At 36.1% G+C, this 14,163-nt stretch overlaps 1 protein-coding gene across 2 annotated transcripts in view; it reads left to right on the plus strand.

Annotated features, from left to right (window-relative positions):
- The window catches only part of LOC129940948 (PH and SEC7 domain-containing protein), a 190,514-nt gene extending 180,710 nt beyond the window's left edge, over positions 1–9,804 (plus strand). The window contains exons 15-16 of one of the 2 annotated variants that reach the window (XM_056049478.1): positions 8,938–9,014; positions 9,084–9,804. In XM_056049478.1, coding sequence (XP_055905453.1) covers positions 8,938–8,956 — 19 coding nt within the window. In that variant the 3' untranslated portion in view covers positions 8,957–9,014; positions 9,084–9,804. Of the gene's footprint in view, positions 1–8,937; positions 9,015–9,083 lie in introns of those variants that run through there. The other variant, XM_056049476.1, reaches the window with a different exon arrangement.
- The last annotated feature ends 4,359 nt before the right edge of the window (positions 9,805–14,163 follow it).

A 14,163-nucleotide genomic window follows, 5' to 3' on the forward strand; every position in this document is an offset into this window, starting at 1 on the left:
TTATGAAATCTTCGGAATTCGGTGACGAGTATGTGAACAGAAAAGGAAAAACAACAATAAACATTCAGATGACTTGTGACGCTAATGAAAAAATTAAAAGTGTGGACGCTCAATGGCCAGGGCCGATATGATGGTGATGTTTGTCTCATTGGTGATAGCGGATATGGAATTACTCTTTTTGACGAACCAAGATATGCTCGTGAGCGGAATTACAATTCGACCCATGCTCAGGAAAGACAAAGAGTAATAATTGAACTAGTTTTTGGCCAGATGAAACGTCGTTTTTCCATCCTCTTGAGCCAAGTTAGAATAGCAGTCAAAAAACCGCTCAATGTATTTAGGAAATTAATGTACTTTTCTTTTATTATGATAATATTGGTATGGTTCAATTATGTGTGGAACAAATTGTCGCACTGACCTCGGCGGCACATCCCCTTCCGATGGTCCAAGTTTCAATAACGCTGAGGCATAATTGAAGTTCTATGCCCTTAATGTGCCGAATTATCTCTTTCTTTAGCAGTTGAATTATTGGTGGCTTGTCGACCTATACCTATCGCAACAATCTTTCAATTAACCCCAAAGAAAGAAGTCCAACGATATCAACTCACATGATCGTGGCCGCCAATTTATATCTCCACCACGTGAGAGAACACGGCTATTGAATTTGTCCCGAAAAAGAGCTGCGTGGCAAGTGGCACCGTCCTGTTGAAACCACATATCGCCCACATCCATACCTTTCATTCGGGCCGTAAAAAGGTCTTTCTTACCTTACGATAGCTTCATTTTGGAAAAAATACGGCAGCCCATAAACGGCACCAGTTACTTTTTGTGAGTGCATTGGTTTTTCGACAATCACTCTTGGTTTATTATGCCCAAATAGGGCAACTCTGCTTATTGACGAATCTACTGAGGTAAAAATGTGCCTCATCACCGAAGATGTTTTTCTTCAAAAATTGATCATCCACTGTTGCCATTTTGGGCTACCATTCTGACAATACCCGACCCGGTTTGCTTAAACTTTTATACGATTTTGCAAGATGCATTTTGATTTGAACGCTCATTTTTATAATAAACCTTCATAACTTTAACGCATTGCTCAATTGTGTATTTTTTCCGTTGTCCAAATTGAGCTAGTCGGAAGGGAAAAAAAATTTCCCTGGAGATTTCCAACAGGGCTTATTTTAAACTACCCGTCTTTGTTATCTTTTTCTTTGGGCAGGTTCAGGTGACATAAGGGACTAGATGGTAAGGCCAATCATTCTAGCATATGATTGACTATCAAGTCAAGTCTACTTATGTCATAATGACAGTTGATAATGTTTTTTTCATTCAACTGAAAGTTCAACTTTATTACTCATTTATTTACTGCCCAATTGTTTTTAATGTTGAAATGAAATAAGTAATATTTCTTGTAACTTGCCCGATGTGTGTTTTGTAGACAATGTTTTGTATAGTTTTTTTTACAATAAACTCAAGGTAGAGATTAGTGAAGTGAAGTCCCAAGTTTGACACTTGAAAAGCTAACTAGTTGCCTTGGTCAAAATGTGCGTTCAAAGAATGCAGTTGACTGAAAACTAAGTCTCTTATGTTGTCTGAACTTACCCTTTGGCTTTTATTCTCATCCTGGTCCAAACCTTATGGACGAAATTAACTATTTATATGACTAGATAAGACTTACATAATTAATGATAATCCTTACAGTGAAATTTTTATTGTAAGGAACTCCAGTTTTGAGCCGTTTGGCAACATGATACATTCAATTGAAAAAGTCTCTAATGGCTGAAGCACAAACACGCTTCAGTTTCGGCTTCGTCTGACATTTTTAATATGTCATTTCTAAAATGTCACTTCTGTCATTAGTAGCTGTTAATTTTTCTCAAAAGAGCAGTAAAAGATATGAATTTCGAAATCGAAAAAATTGAACTTATTCCTCATGGAGCAAGAAGAAGCGCTGACTAAGAGACGTTGGTGGGTCCGGGAGCTCAATCTATGAGGAGTTTTTCGAAGCTCATTTTGTGTTCTACTAATATGTATAAAACGTGTTTATGAAAAAATTATATAGTTGTTCTATGTATATTTCAGTAACTTATCTTTTAACTTTTTCTATTAATCAATGGCTATCTTTGCAATGGCAGATGTATTTTGTTTGTTCTCTTTTTTTACATCTGTTAAGCTATCCAGACAAAGAAAATGTTCAGCAAAATTTGAACTAGAGCTTCCGTTTAGCTTTAGAGTCACATTACGTAACATAACGTTCTTTTCCTTACGATTGTCAAACGAAACGTGAGGTCAAAGCTTTATTGTGATGGCATGCATTGAATTCCTATGGCTGAACTCGTAAACTCGGCTTTCTCAGGATCTGATCACTGCTCTGGGCTGAGATTTAAAAGAAAAACGCCTTATGTAAAACAAAAAGTGCCTGGCAATCAGCTGTCAATTATCTGGAGATTTTGGAAATATAATTCGATTCGTATTTTAAAGTTGATAATACCGAAGTGAATCGAAAAAAATAATGGACTTCTGCATTGAAGAATCTAGAATGCCAAAAATCACGACAAAAAAAACTTACGTAGAACCACGTTCTTCGGTTCTAAAACTTCAATGGCTGCGTTCAATCTCGTGTTGGATAGGTTATCTTGGATAGGTGGATTTTTAGATACCTTGTTAAACGAGTTGGATAGCTGTATTGAGATAGCTGTCAAAAAATAAAAGTTATTTTCTACTGTTCGCTACAAACAGAGAAACAACTAATTCGTCGGACTATGATGAATTAATAGGTGCGTAACAATTTAATAAATAAGAGATAACCTTAATCTTTATTAATCTATGTTAAATTTCCTCTTAGCTCAATTAGAATTCTATACGATTAAATGTTTACTATTCTATTATGCACAAAACATCCTCAAATATAACTTCAACTAACATTTTGTATCTTTTTGTTTACCAACAAATACAAAAAGATGAAATCAATTTTCAAGTTTCTTGAAATTCAACCATGTGTTGAATCAGCTGTTCTGTCAGATATCTACATACCCCAGAAATTCTTGGGTACCCTTAGATTCCTTTTATGACATCTCAGCTGTTTTTGATCGGTTGTTATTTTACACGTAAAACACTAACAAAAAGGTATCCGGAAACCCTATCTTTCTGAGATTGAACACAGCCAATAATACCTTTTTGAAAGCTGTCACAATTTACTGTGTCAGACACTTTGAGATTAAGAGCGCAAATGATTTTTAGAACAAATCTATTTTCACACTCAAACTCAATTTTAAGACTACTTAAATGACAATTCTGAAAATTTGTCACACGTTTATGATAAATCTTTATTTCTTAAAATTGATGCTGACAAATTCGGCATGACAATTTTGGGCATTTTTATACTTCACTTAAAAATATATCGTTAGTTATTTTCGGTCTTTTCATTGTCAACACTTGACAGTAAATGAGTTTCCTGTGGCAATTGCCAATGAAATACTGACAAATATGTAAATTATAATTTTTAAGAACTGTCAGGACAAGTTTTTCGGAAATTCCAGAAAATTTCCTTTCAAAGTTTGCCAAATTGTTTATGGAACAGATCTCAACAACTGTCAAGTTTTTTATTCACAAATTGTCACATGTCACCGCAATTGTCAATGTTTATGAAATTGGTCCCAGTTTCGTCAAACGAAACTGTATTTTTCTTTGGCCATAAATTCCTCATATTGTCACTAATAATAAAAAAAAATACTAAAACTAATAAAATGGACAATTTTCAGGAAGAAATGGTAAAAAAACATCTGGAAATTGAGATTCTATAAAAAGTACATTTAACAATTGCAGCTTTGACATAAAATAAAAACTTCAAGAAGGGGGTTTGTTCGTAAACTACTACATTAACATGTGGTGTTGAAGCGAGCTTGAAGCTCGCCTCAATTCTTTATATACCAGAATCGAGTTGAAATGAGATTGATTCGACTCGATTCCGGTCGGGGATCGTAGTCAAGTCAAAATTTGTGAAGAAAAACCTGTGGGAGAAGTTGGTTTTACAGATCATGCATTTTGGTCTGTTTATATGCATGTTTGTGTACAACAAATATAATTAGGTTTTAACCAAATCAAAAAAATGTAGTAGGTAGCATTATCTTATATGGTGCTGTTCTCTATATTTAAAACAAATCAAACTATCTCACTTGCACTTCATAAGAAACATCGAAACACCATTTTCATTTAAGGAAGTGCTGTCAAACTTAATTATTTTTAAATCTTCTTGTTCGGTGGAAACACCAAAAATATTAATTTAATCTAAACTAAGATAAACCTTCGGTGGAAACATAGCTAAACTTAATTGTTTTTTCTATAGTTTTCTCTTGCAAAAAAAGCCCAGTAGTCAATTTTCATTAACAAAACTAAATAATATCAACAGTAATAGATTTACTTTTTCCCCAATGGAAAACACACATGATTCCAAATGCACAACTACTCAACGAACACAGCAATCCAGATACAAATATCGTACCAAAATTTGAGAACGAAATCACATAAGATCCATTCGAGACTCGTATTAATGTCAAAAACCCATCCATAGTAAGATTCTACTTTAACTTTTATCGGCAGTATTTATACTGCGGATATTGTTTTTGTTATTCGTGTAAAATCCTCCTATACAATTGATAGATTTTCCAACAAAACACAGGTATTGTTTTTTACGTTCACAAAAATTATTTCATATTATATTTAAAGGTGCCAAAAATCAAAAAATGTATTCAATTAAAAACCAATCACTTTAGTTGATTAACTTTTTTCAGAACTATTCGATAAAATTTATGTATTGTTTTCTTTAACAAAAATTCTTGTAGTTTTATTAAACCATAGGTAAACAGAAGACATGATGCAACATGTGAATTGAGATTAATTTTAAAAATTGATTTTTTTCGTGGCTCATGGAACGCGATTGGAATTATTTTTTTTTATTCTCGTCTTTGTATTAGTGCAACTTTTGATACGTATTAACGAGCGCGGTGGAGCTATCAAATTTAAAACTTAACATTTTTTAAATATTGTATAAGCATTATTACAAAGAGGGGCAAATCTGTGGATTTGATCTTAAATCAAAAATCAATTTATTTTGCCCCATGGAATACAAAAATAGTGGAAGTTGAAAACCCTCTATGATTATAACATTGACAATGACGTTTGGTTACCACACAATCCATGTAATCATTCTTCATACAAAATTTGAAACTTATAGCCTTTTCACACCAAACCGAAAACCGGGTTTTCGGCCAAATGTTTTCGAAAACCCGAAAATCGTTCACACCTAACATTTACACGTTTTCATTTGACATTTAAATTTGTTTAACACCGGCTGTAAGATTTTGTATTGATGACAACATTTTTGAGTAAAAAGTTTTGTTCTTCGCAAAATTATTTGTAAAAATAAAATAACCAATTCAAATTGATTTAAACGTAACACTAGCTCGTCTAGATTAAGAGCTTCAACTGAAGTTCTGGGGACGGGTTGAATGGACTTACGACATGAACCAACGAGAAGTACAAGCTTGCTTGGCTGCAGCTATCCTCTTAGTTCACTTCAACCGGTCCGAACAATTCACTAAGGAGAAGCCAATTGTCTAGAAAATATATCATAGAATCAACAACAAACAAAATTGTTACATTAAAAATGAATTCTATTTAAAACATTTACTTCTTCTTTAACAACAAATTCAATCCTAAATACTGAGCTTATTGCTTCTGTTGGCCAAATGTGCCTTCAGAATTCTCATATATTGTGGCTGACTTAGCAACTTATGGGGGGGGTTGAGAAGATTCTGAACGACTTCGTGTAGGTCCTTATGGCCAGAGCAAAAAAGCTGAATTCCTAGTTCCAAATTCGTACCAAAATCACACTCATCTAAAGCGATCACTGAAGCTGTTATGATGGGCCGTAATTTCTCCATGACTATCACTTTGGCTTCTTCCTTTGAGGACTCGCCTCGTTTGTGCAATGCTCTGAAGATTTTCTTGATGTTGGAACGCTGTTCATCATGTTGCGATAACCCACTGTTGTGGTTCGTTCACTGGAACAACGATTTCCACATTGTGGAATGTTTTGGCGAAAATTTTCCTAGCCCGCTGCGACTTAGCCTCCACCAGAGATTTTTTGGAAGGTGGTCGAATGACGGTCACTTAAGGAGAAATTATGAAAACTCCGTTAAAATGTCGCACAATTTTTTTATTTTGATCAAAAAACATAAATTATTCAATTCTTTAAGTTTCTCAGAAGGAACAAATCATCAATGACATACACTTTCATAAAAAGCGAAGTTTTAAAAAAGTCCAATCTGACCGTCATTGCCCAAAATAGTGGGAAATTACGGGTAATCACAGTCAGACAATTATTGTCTACAAAATAATTCAATTTTTACTTTAATTAAAGATAAAAATACATATAATTATGGGAAAATATTATATACACACATGTCACATTTATATCCCTTTGCGGACTCCCACCCTGAGCATTCTGCGTGGGCCCACCTCCCACACAAAGTGCAACGAAACCATAATTCGTTATTTTGCCCAAAATTCGCACACACCAAACATTTATTTTGGCCTATCTCACTACTTTCTTCGTCAGAGCTTTCTGTAAATATTTGACGGATATGCGTTTTCTCTTTTTTCGGTTGCATTGGCTTTTGTTTCGAAATTTTTACTTCTCTTCTCTTTTTCGATTAAAATTTCTTTCATTGGTGTTGCTGTCAAAACAGATGAATGCTGTTTAAGACGCCTAGGCATTGAAACTACATGACCCGCATCAGTTTTTGGTGTTGAAGCCACGGACGAGAATGGTGTCCAAGAAACGGTTTGAGGAGTCTCAGCTGAAAAAGAAAAAAAAGACAATAGGTACCGTTCGAGAGGTTTAATGAATCAACGAAAGCAGATTTTGACGTTGACGGAATCTCTAATGGATCTGTAATTAATGCTGATGTATTAACTTGAGGTTCTGAAGCATTTGACGACACTTTAATATAATTTTTAACATCTATTGGTTCAGATGTTGTTAAATCATCAGCAAAAAACTCATCTTCTTTGAACACTAACGGATAGATTCCTGTTGCTCGGAACCCCGCAATTCCTTTATTTATGTTGGTCACCTTACCATGTTACATTTTTAAATAGGGATGCTACTTCATATGATTTCATATAGAAATTTACTTCCTGCCTGTAAGCAGCCTTAAGAGGACCATAAAATGACACGTCAAGAGGCTGAAGTCGATGAGAATTGTGGGGAGGAATCGGTAGCATGACAATGAAGTTATTCCTGCAAAAATTATAGGATACAAGTGATATATGGCTGCTGTGGTTATCAACTATTAAGAGAACATTGTTTTCTTCGGTGGGTATAGCGCATGAGCGGAAGTGCTTCAGCCAGTAGTTGAAAATATCTTCAGTTATCCAACCGTTTTTGGAGATGGTGTAGAGAGCACCAGGTGGACCACCTTTCTCCAAAAGAGGAGACACTCTTGCTCTCGGGAAAATAAACATTGGAGGAACATATGTTCCTGAAGCACTCATGGCACACATCACGGGTAGATTTTTTCCTCGTTCACCACTCGTTACAGCACTCACTCTTCTTTGTCCTTTTTGGCCTAAGATTTTCCCCGGATCAACAACCGTTGTTATCCAAGTTCGTCCGCATTGTAAATGTTGTTTGGCGTGAACTTGTGTTTTTCCATCAAGTTTTCAAGCTGTTGATAAAAGAGGGAAACCTCAACCTTGTTGAATGCTGAAACGCGATTCAGACTTGTTGATTTAGCCTTGCGAATAGCTACTATTGGGTTTCGACCCAAAAAATTTTTAATCCATTCTACTCCAGCTAATCGTAAACATGTTTTTGGAGCTGCAAAGCGCTAACGCCGTAAAACAGCTTGCCAAGAAGAACAACCTGGTCAACAATTTCTTTTTCTTGTTGCTGTGTAAAAATTGGGTTTCTTCCCATAGAAGGTGGCTTTAAAATGCCATTTTTAATGCGTTGTTGCAGACTGGAGAAGGGAATTTTGTATTTTTTTGCCGCAACTCTCATTTTTAGGCCATTTGAATGGGCCCTGATGTCATTCTTTAAATCGTTATCTGTCCAAAGAGCCTTATTGGACGTTGTTTTGCGATTTCTTGTCATACTGAAATAAAGAAATTGAAAATAAATTTATAATTTTAATGACGGTCACTTGACCGTTATTTTCCAATACCTATCATTTGTCACCACAAACAAATTTTTTTCAGAAAAATGCATTGATATTTTTTTTAAATATTAGTGAACCTACTTAAAATGTTTGTTTCTTTAATAATAACAAATGTACACTGATTTTTGTTCGGCTAATAATAAGATCAGCAGTAGTGAATTTCGTTATTTTCGATTTTTAATCACAGTTTGCCATGAATTCGAACTTTTCGAACGTCAAAATATTTACCTTATTCTTCTCCATCATATGCAATCAAAATCGCAACTAACTTCGCGTTAGTTAGGGCAAAAATGCAATGACCGCCATTGCCCATTGACCGTGATTAGACTACGTTCCCCCAAAACAAAAATTAATCCTACAAATTTAAAACCATCTCAACTAATATAATTGGAACTTTAAGGACCCCCTTCAAAAATTTTAGGTATGAGTAAGTTTTCAAAATCAAAAAACAGAATACTAACATTATTTAGCCAAGCAAAAAAGATGGTAAAGGTAAGCTTCTAAAAACAATGTATATAATTTCTAAAGCTTCCTAAGTTTTGATTTTGCATCTTTTTTTTTGTTTTATTTTTAACTAGTATTTGATTTTAAGTTTTGATATATTACTTTAAGAGTATGTAGAAATTTTGTATATATATTTTGTTAAATATTCCAAAACAAAAACAATACTTTTCTTATAAATTAAATTTAAAATTATTGTTATTATTATTTGCAGGAAAAAGGAAAAGAAATAAGATTCTTTTTGCCAATGGCCATGGATATTGGATATTTACTACGACTTATTTATTTTGGGTAAGAATTCAATGAAATATCAAAACATAAGTTGAAATTTTGGAATTTAAAACTTTTCTTTTCTTTCAGGATTTCAAAAAACACCAAAAAACAAAAAAAACTTCGATGTTTGTTCGTTTCAAATTTTTGTTTCATTCGAGAAACATAAATGACGATGCGCTCGCAAAAATGCAAAACTTCAAAACTTCAAAAACGTCTTCGCATCTCTTAGTTGTTCAAAAACTGACCTTGTATAACACTCTTTGTTTGTATTGTGTGCGTGTTGTGTGAGTGTTCTTTAACTGTATGTGTGGATGTGTTATTACTTGGATATCTGTTCAATTTTTCTCGTTTTCGTTTTTCAAAATCAATTATTAAACCCTGCCCTGTCACGAATTATTACATCGTTCTCGGAGGCTTTTACGAATCCCGAAAAATCCCGATTACGATTGAATTGGCATTCGTGAAAGGAGAGCTGATTATTATTTGAGTTTAATCGTATTAATTATTATTTTTATTGTTGATCAATATTCATTGGATTTATCATGCAAAATTGTTTATAAATGTTTAATTTTTTTTATTTGTTTAATCTCTCTTAAGAGCTATTCTTATGCTTTAAAAAACATAATATTCGAAATCAAGTCAAATGCATACCTAAATTGCTCTTTGCTTCATGTTTTCAAATTTATGATAATATGCAGAATTAGTATTTATATTATAGATATTATTAATAAAATCCATTATATACTTTCGTATATTATGAAAAATAATAAAATATTAAATGTAATATGTATTCACATAAGTATAGTTAGAATATTTTTTTATGTTATTTATTCCTAAATGATCTTTAATCGTATATATATATAAATATATTAATAATGTATATTCTTAATTTTAACTTCATATACAAAATGAAGAAATAAATGTGTTTTTTAATAAAATAGTTATTATTATATATGTATATTAAAAGATGCATAATTTTTATATTATAAAAGTTTAATGTATTAAATACAAATTAATGCCTTTTTAATAAATAAAATAAAAATGTATTTAGTATAATAATATGAATGTGTAACAAATAACTAAAATGACATATAAATTAATGGCAAAATCTAATGAAGCAATCATAAAGAATTCCAAAATGATATTTTTTTTCGTACAAAAATAAAGTTGAACTTTGAAAATAATTGTTTATTCTTTTATAGAACATTATAAACACGCCGAATGATTTGTTCTTTTAGCTTAAATTATGGTAACCTCGAGGTGAAAGTCCGTTCCTGGCCACCTTGAACAAGTCTTTCTACCTATCCCAATAGCAAGCCGACCACATTGTGTTGGATATTGGAAAAAAGTCGAAAAAACAAAATGTTTAATGCGCCATCCCTCGGGATTGGATTCGAATACCTTCTGGGCTGGAGCGTTGATGTCCATCCGCTCTACATGACCTAGCCATCTAAGCCGTTGGACTTTAATTCTGCTAACTAGGTCAGTGTCGCTGTACAGCCCGTACAGTTCGTCGTTATAATCTTCTCCTCCATTCTCCATCTATGCGTACGGGATCAAAAATCACCCGAAGAATTTTTCTCTTGAAGCATCCTAAGACGCTCTCATCTTTCTTTGACAGGGTTCAGGCCTAAGCTCCATAAATGACAACCGGGATGATGAGTGCCTTTGCCTTATATATGGTGATTTAAGATGCTCGAGAGAGGACTTCACTTCTCAATTGCCTTTTAAGTCCAAAGAAGCAGCGATTTGCAAGTTATTCTTTATTTGATTTCAGCGCTGGTGTCGTTGTCTGAGTTTATAGCGGTGCCTAGGTAGACAAAGTCCATAACTACCTTAAAGTTATAGCTGTCCATGGTGACGTTTTGTCCAAAACGTCGTTGTTCAGTGTCCTTTCTTGATGACAGCATATACTTGGTCTTGCCCTCATTGACCACTAAACCCATCTTCTTCGCTTCCGTCGCAATGCTCAAAAACGCTCCACTGACATCACGCTTTGATCTTACAACTATGTCAATATCAACTGCGTATCCGAGTAATTGGATGGACCTTTGGAAGACTGTGCCCCTAGTGTTGACGGTTGAGTTTTGCCCAATTCTTTCCAGAACGATGTTGAAGAAGTCGCATGACAGTGCATCGCCTTGTCTAAAACCTTTTTTGACATCAAATGCATCGGTGAGATCTTTTCCGAGCTTGATAAGTTTGACAGGTATGCCAAAACTAGACATTGCTCTGTAGAGCTCTTCCCTGTGGATGCTTTCATACGCGGCTTTAAAATCGATGGGTTTTTTTCAAGATCTGCCGTAGTGTGAATATTTGGCCGATAGTGGACTTTCCTGGTCTGAAGCCACACTGATAAGGACCAATCAGGTTGTTGACGAATGGCTTCAGACGTTCACATAATACGGTAGAGAGGATCTTATACGCAATGTTAAGGAGACTGATGCCTCTGTAGTTGGCGCAGTTTAGAGGGTCTCCTTTCTTATGTATCGGGCAGATACATATACATGAGATTCCACTCATCGGGCATGCTTTCTTCCGACCATATTTTGCAGATGAGTTGGTGCATGCTCCGTACCAAGTAATCGCCTGCTGCTTTGAATAGTTCGGCAGCGATGCCGTCAGCTCCAGCAGCTTTGTTTGACTTAAGTTTAGATATAGCTATCTTCACTTCGTAGGGTAGGCGGAATTGTTGATTTGCGTTGGTCGCCTAGGTTGAGTGGTTCTATCTCGCTTACAGCGGAATTCGGTACGTCCTTGTCGTTATATAATTTGGAGAAGTGGTCCTTCCATATACTCCACATTGACATCGGTTACACTACGATGTTTCCCTGATCGTCCTTACAGGCTTCGGTTCGTGACTTGTACCATTGGGATTTTTTATTTACCTTCGGGTAAAATTTACGAACCTCATTCCTGTTATGACATTCCTCTATCTCCTCGATCGCGCGCTTCTCATGCTGTCTTTTTTCCATCTAAGAAGCCGATGTTCCTCTCTTCTCTTCTGCTCGTAGAGGTCGCAAGCAGCTTTGGTCCTTTTGTGCAGCACCGTTTTGTATGCCTCTTGTTTCCCTGCGTGCGCTTGCCGGCATTCTTCGTCAAACCAGGGGTTTCGCTGTTGTGGCCGTGTGAAACCTAGCACTTCAGAGGCGGTATCTCTGATGGCTGCAAGGCAATGTTGGTTTGGTTTCCAATTCTAAATGCAGGCAGCATAGGACTCCTTAAGAGGTTATTAGAGACTCGATCGCAAAAGGACAGTCTCTTGCGATTGTAACCGTCTAGCGTCGAATCTTCTCACAGTACTTTCTTGTTTTGGCTTGGATCGGGATATCCGTAGCCGTACCTTGGCTACAACGAGGTAGTGGTCCGAGTCAATGTTGGCCTCTCGGAATGTTCGGATATCCTGGATACTGGAGAAGTGTCGTGCGTCAATCTGGTTGACGGTTGATTGATCAGGAGATTTCCATGTCCCCTTGTGAATATTAAGATGCGTGAACTGCGTACTAGCTACCAGAACGTCTCGCCCCGCAGCGAAATCGACCAGCCTGAATCCGTTGTCGGAGGTAGTGTCGTGCTGGCTGTATCTCCCGATTATGCCACCAAAAATGTCTTCTCTTTCTAGCTTGGCATTAAAATCTCCTAAGACAATTTTAATGTCATAGCCAGGGCACTGCTCATATGTCTTTTCCAAGAGCTCGAAGAATATGTCTTTGGTGTCTTCATCTTTCTCCTCTGTTGGGGCATGCGCGCATATGAGGCTTATGTTGGCGAATTAAGCCGTGATGCGGATTGTCGTGATGCGCTCGCTCACACTGCTGAAACTCAAGATTTTTTGCCTGTGTCTAGTTCTAACAACAAATCCACACCTAAATAGACGGTGTCTTTGTTCTCGGTAGCAGTCGCCGTAGTATATATCGCAGTCTTTTAGTTTGCGTTTGCCCGGTCCATCCCATCGCACTTCTTCGATGACGGTAACAGTGAATCCGTCCGTATCCGAGGCTTGTTGGTGCTTCGCAACTAAAGGTATTTTTTACGTGGCCAGGAAGTCACTCCGACAGCACAACCCCCAACCTGGAGGGCCAGATCCTAAGTATAACTCCAAGGATGAGGAGCCGGATAAACCGCTTCTTACAGGCCTGGGGTTCGAATATGTCGAAGAAGCCTTATAATGTGTTCACTAAGTAGTTCAACCTTACTGGAACTGTAGACGCCACCGTCTGGATAAGGAGAGGTGCCTTAGTGGAAACACCTCTCCCCCTCTCTCGTTTGCTACCCCCAACAACTTTCCACTGGGGTTGGGACCCAATCCCCAGTTGAGGTACTAGGCACCCGATGTTCCGACGTGGAGGTGAGAGTAGGAGTTGATAGACAGAGGTGGGTTTTGAGAAAAACCTGTGGACGCTTGTGTCCTCTTGAATGCACATGTCTAGCATTTTGCAATAAGTTAGACAGCATGCATTTATTAAAAATTTGTGAATATTGTTTTCAGACCAAGATTGACAACAGTAGGAAAACCGGTGGGTGTGCTCGTGCAAAACTGACGGATCTGGATAATATCATTATCGATATTATTGGTAAGGATTCGCCTACTGTCGAAGGTATCCAAGACCAGCAACCGCGTGACCATTAGAGAAATATACTTACCAAGAGAACCGACCGGTACCGGTCTTGCCTAAAACAACCTAAAATTTTATTTGAGGTGAACTTTTTCAAGTTCGCTATTGGTGAATAACAACTTATGGAATTTTTGTGACCTGTCAAAAATGACAATCAATTTTGCAAAACAAAACAATGGGTTTCGGATTTTAAGAGTAATTGTTTTGATATTCAACATAAATTGATATTTTTCAGGCCAAAAACCTTTATAATGTAGAGAGTATATATAAGTTCACTTCATTGAATAAAAAGGAAGTCAAATTGCAGTGAAAGATGTACAACAAAAATTGATTTATTTTATGGTCTGTGTTTTCATTTTAGATACTGCCAATAACATACCATATTGCAGGAAGCAATTTCCCTCAATCCAAGCTTGTTGCCATTTAAGGATGACATGGGTACTTAGCTGGCTGTAATACATAGATGAGGTATAGCTGAACCGAATGTCAAATTTTAAGCAACCTGTTGAGATAATAAAGCACCTCCTAAATTACGGGAGTCGTAGATAGGT

This window comes from Eupeodes corollae, chromosome 1, assembly GCF_945859685.1.
Source record: "Eupeodes corollae chromosome 1, idEupCoro1.1, whole genome shotgun sequence".
Classification (NCBI taxonomy): domain Eukaryota; kingdom Metazoa; phylum Arthropoda; class Insecta; order Diptera; family Syrphidae; genus Eupeodes; species Eupeodes corollae.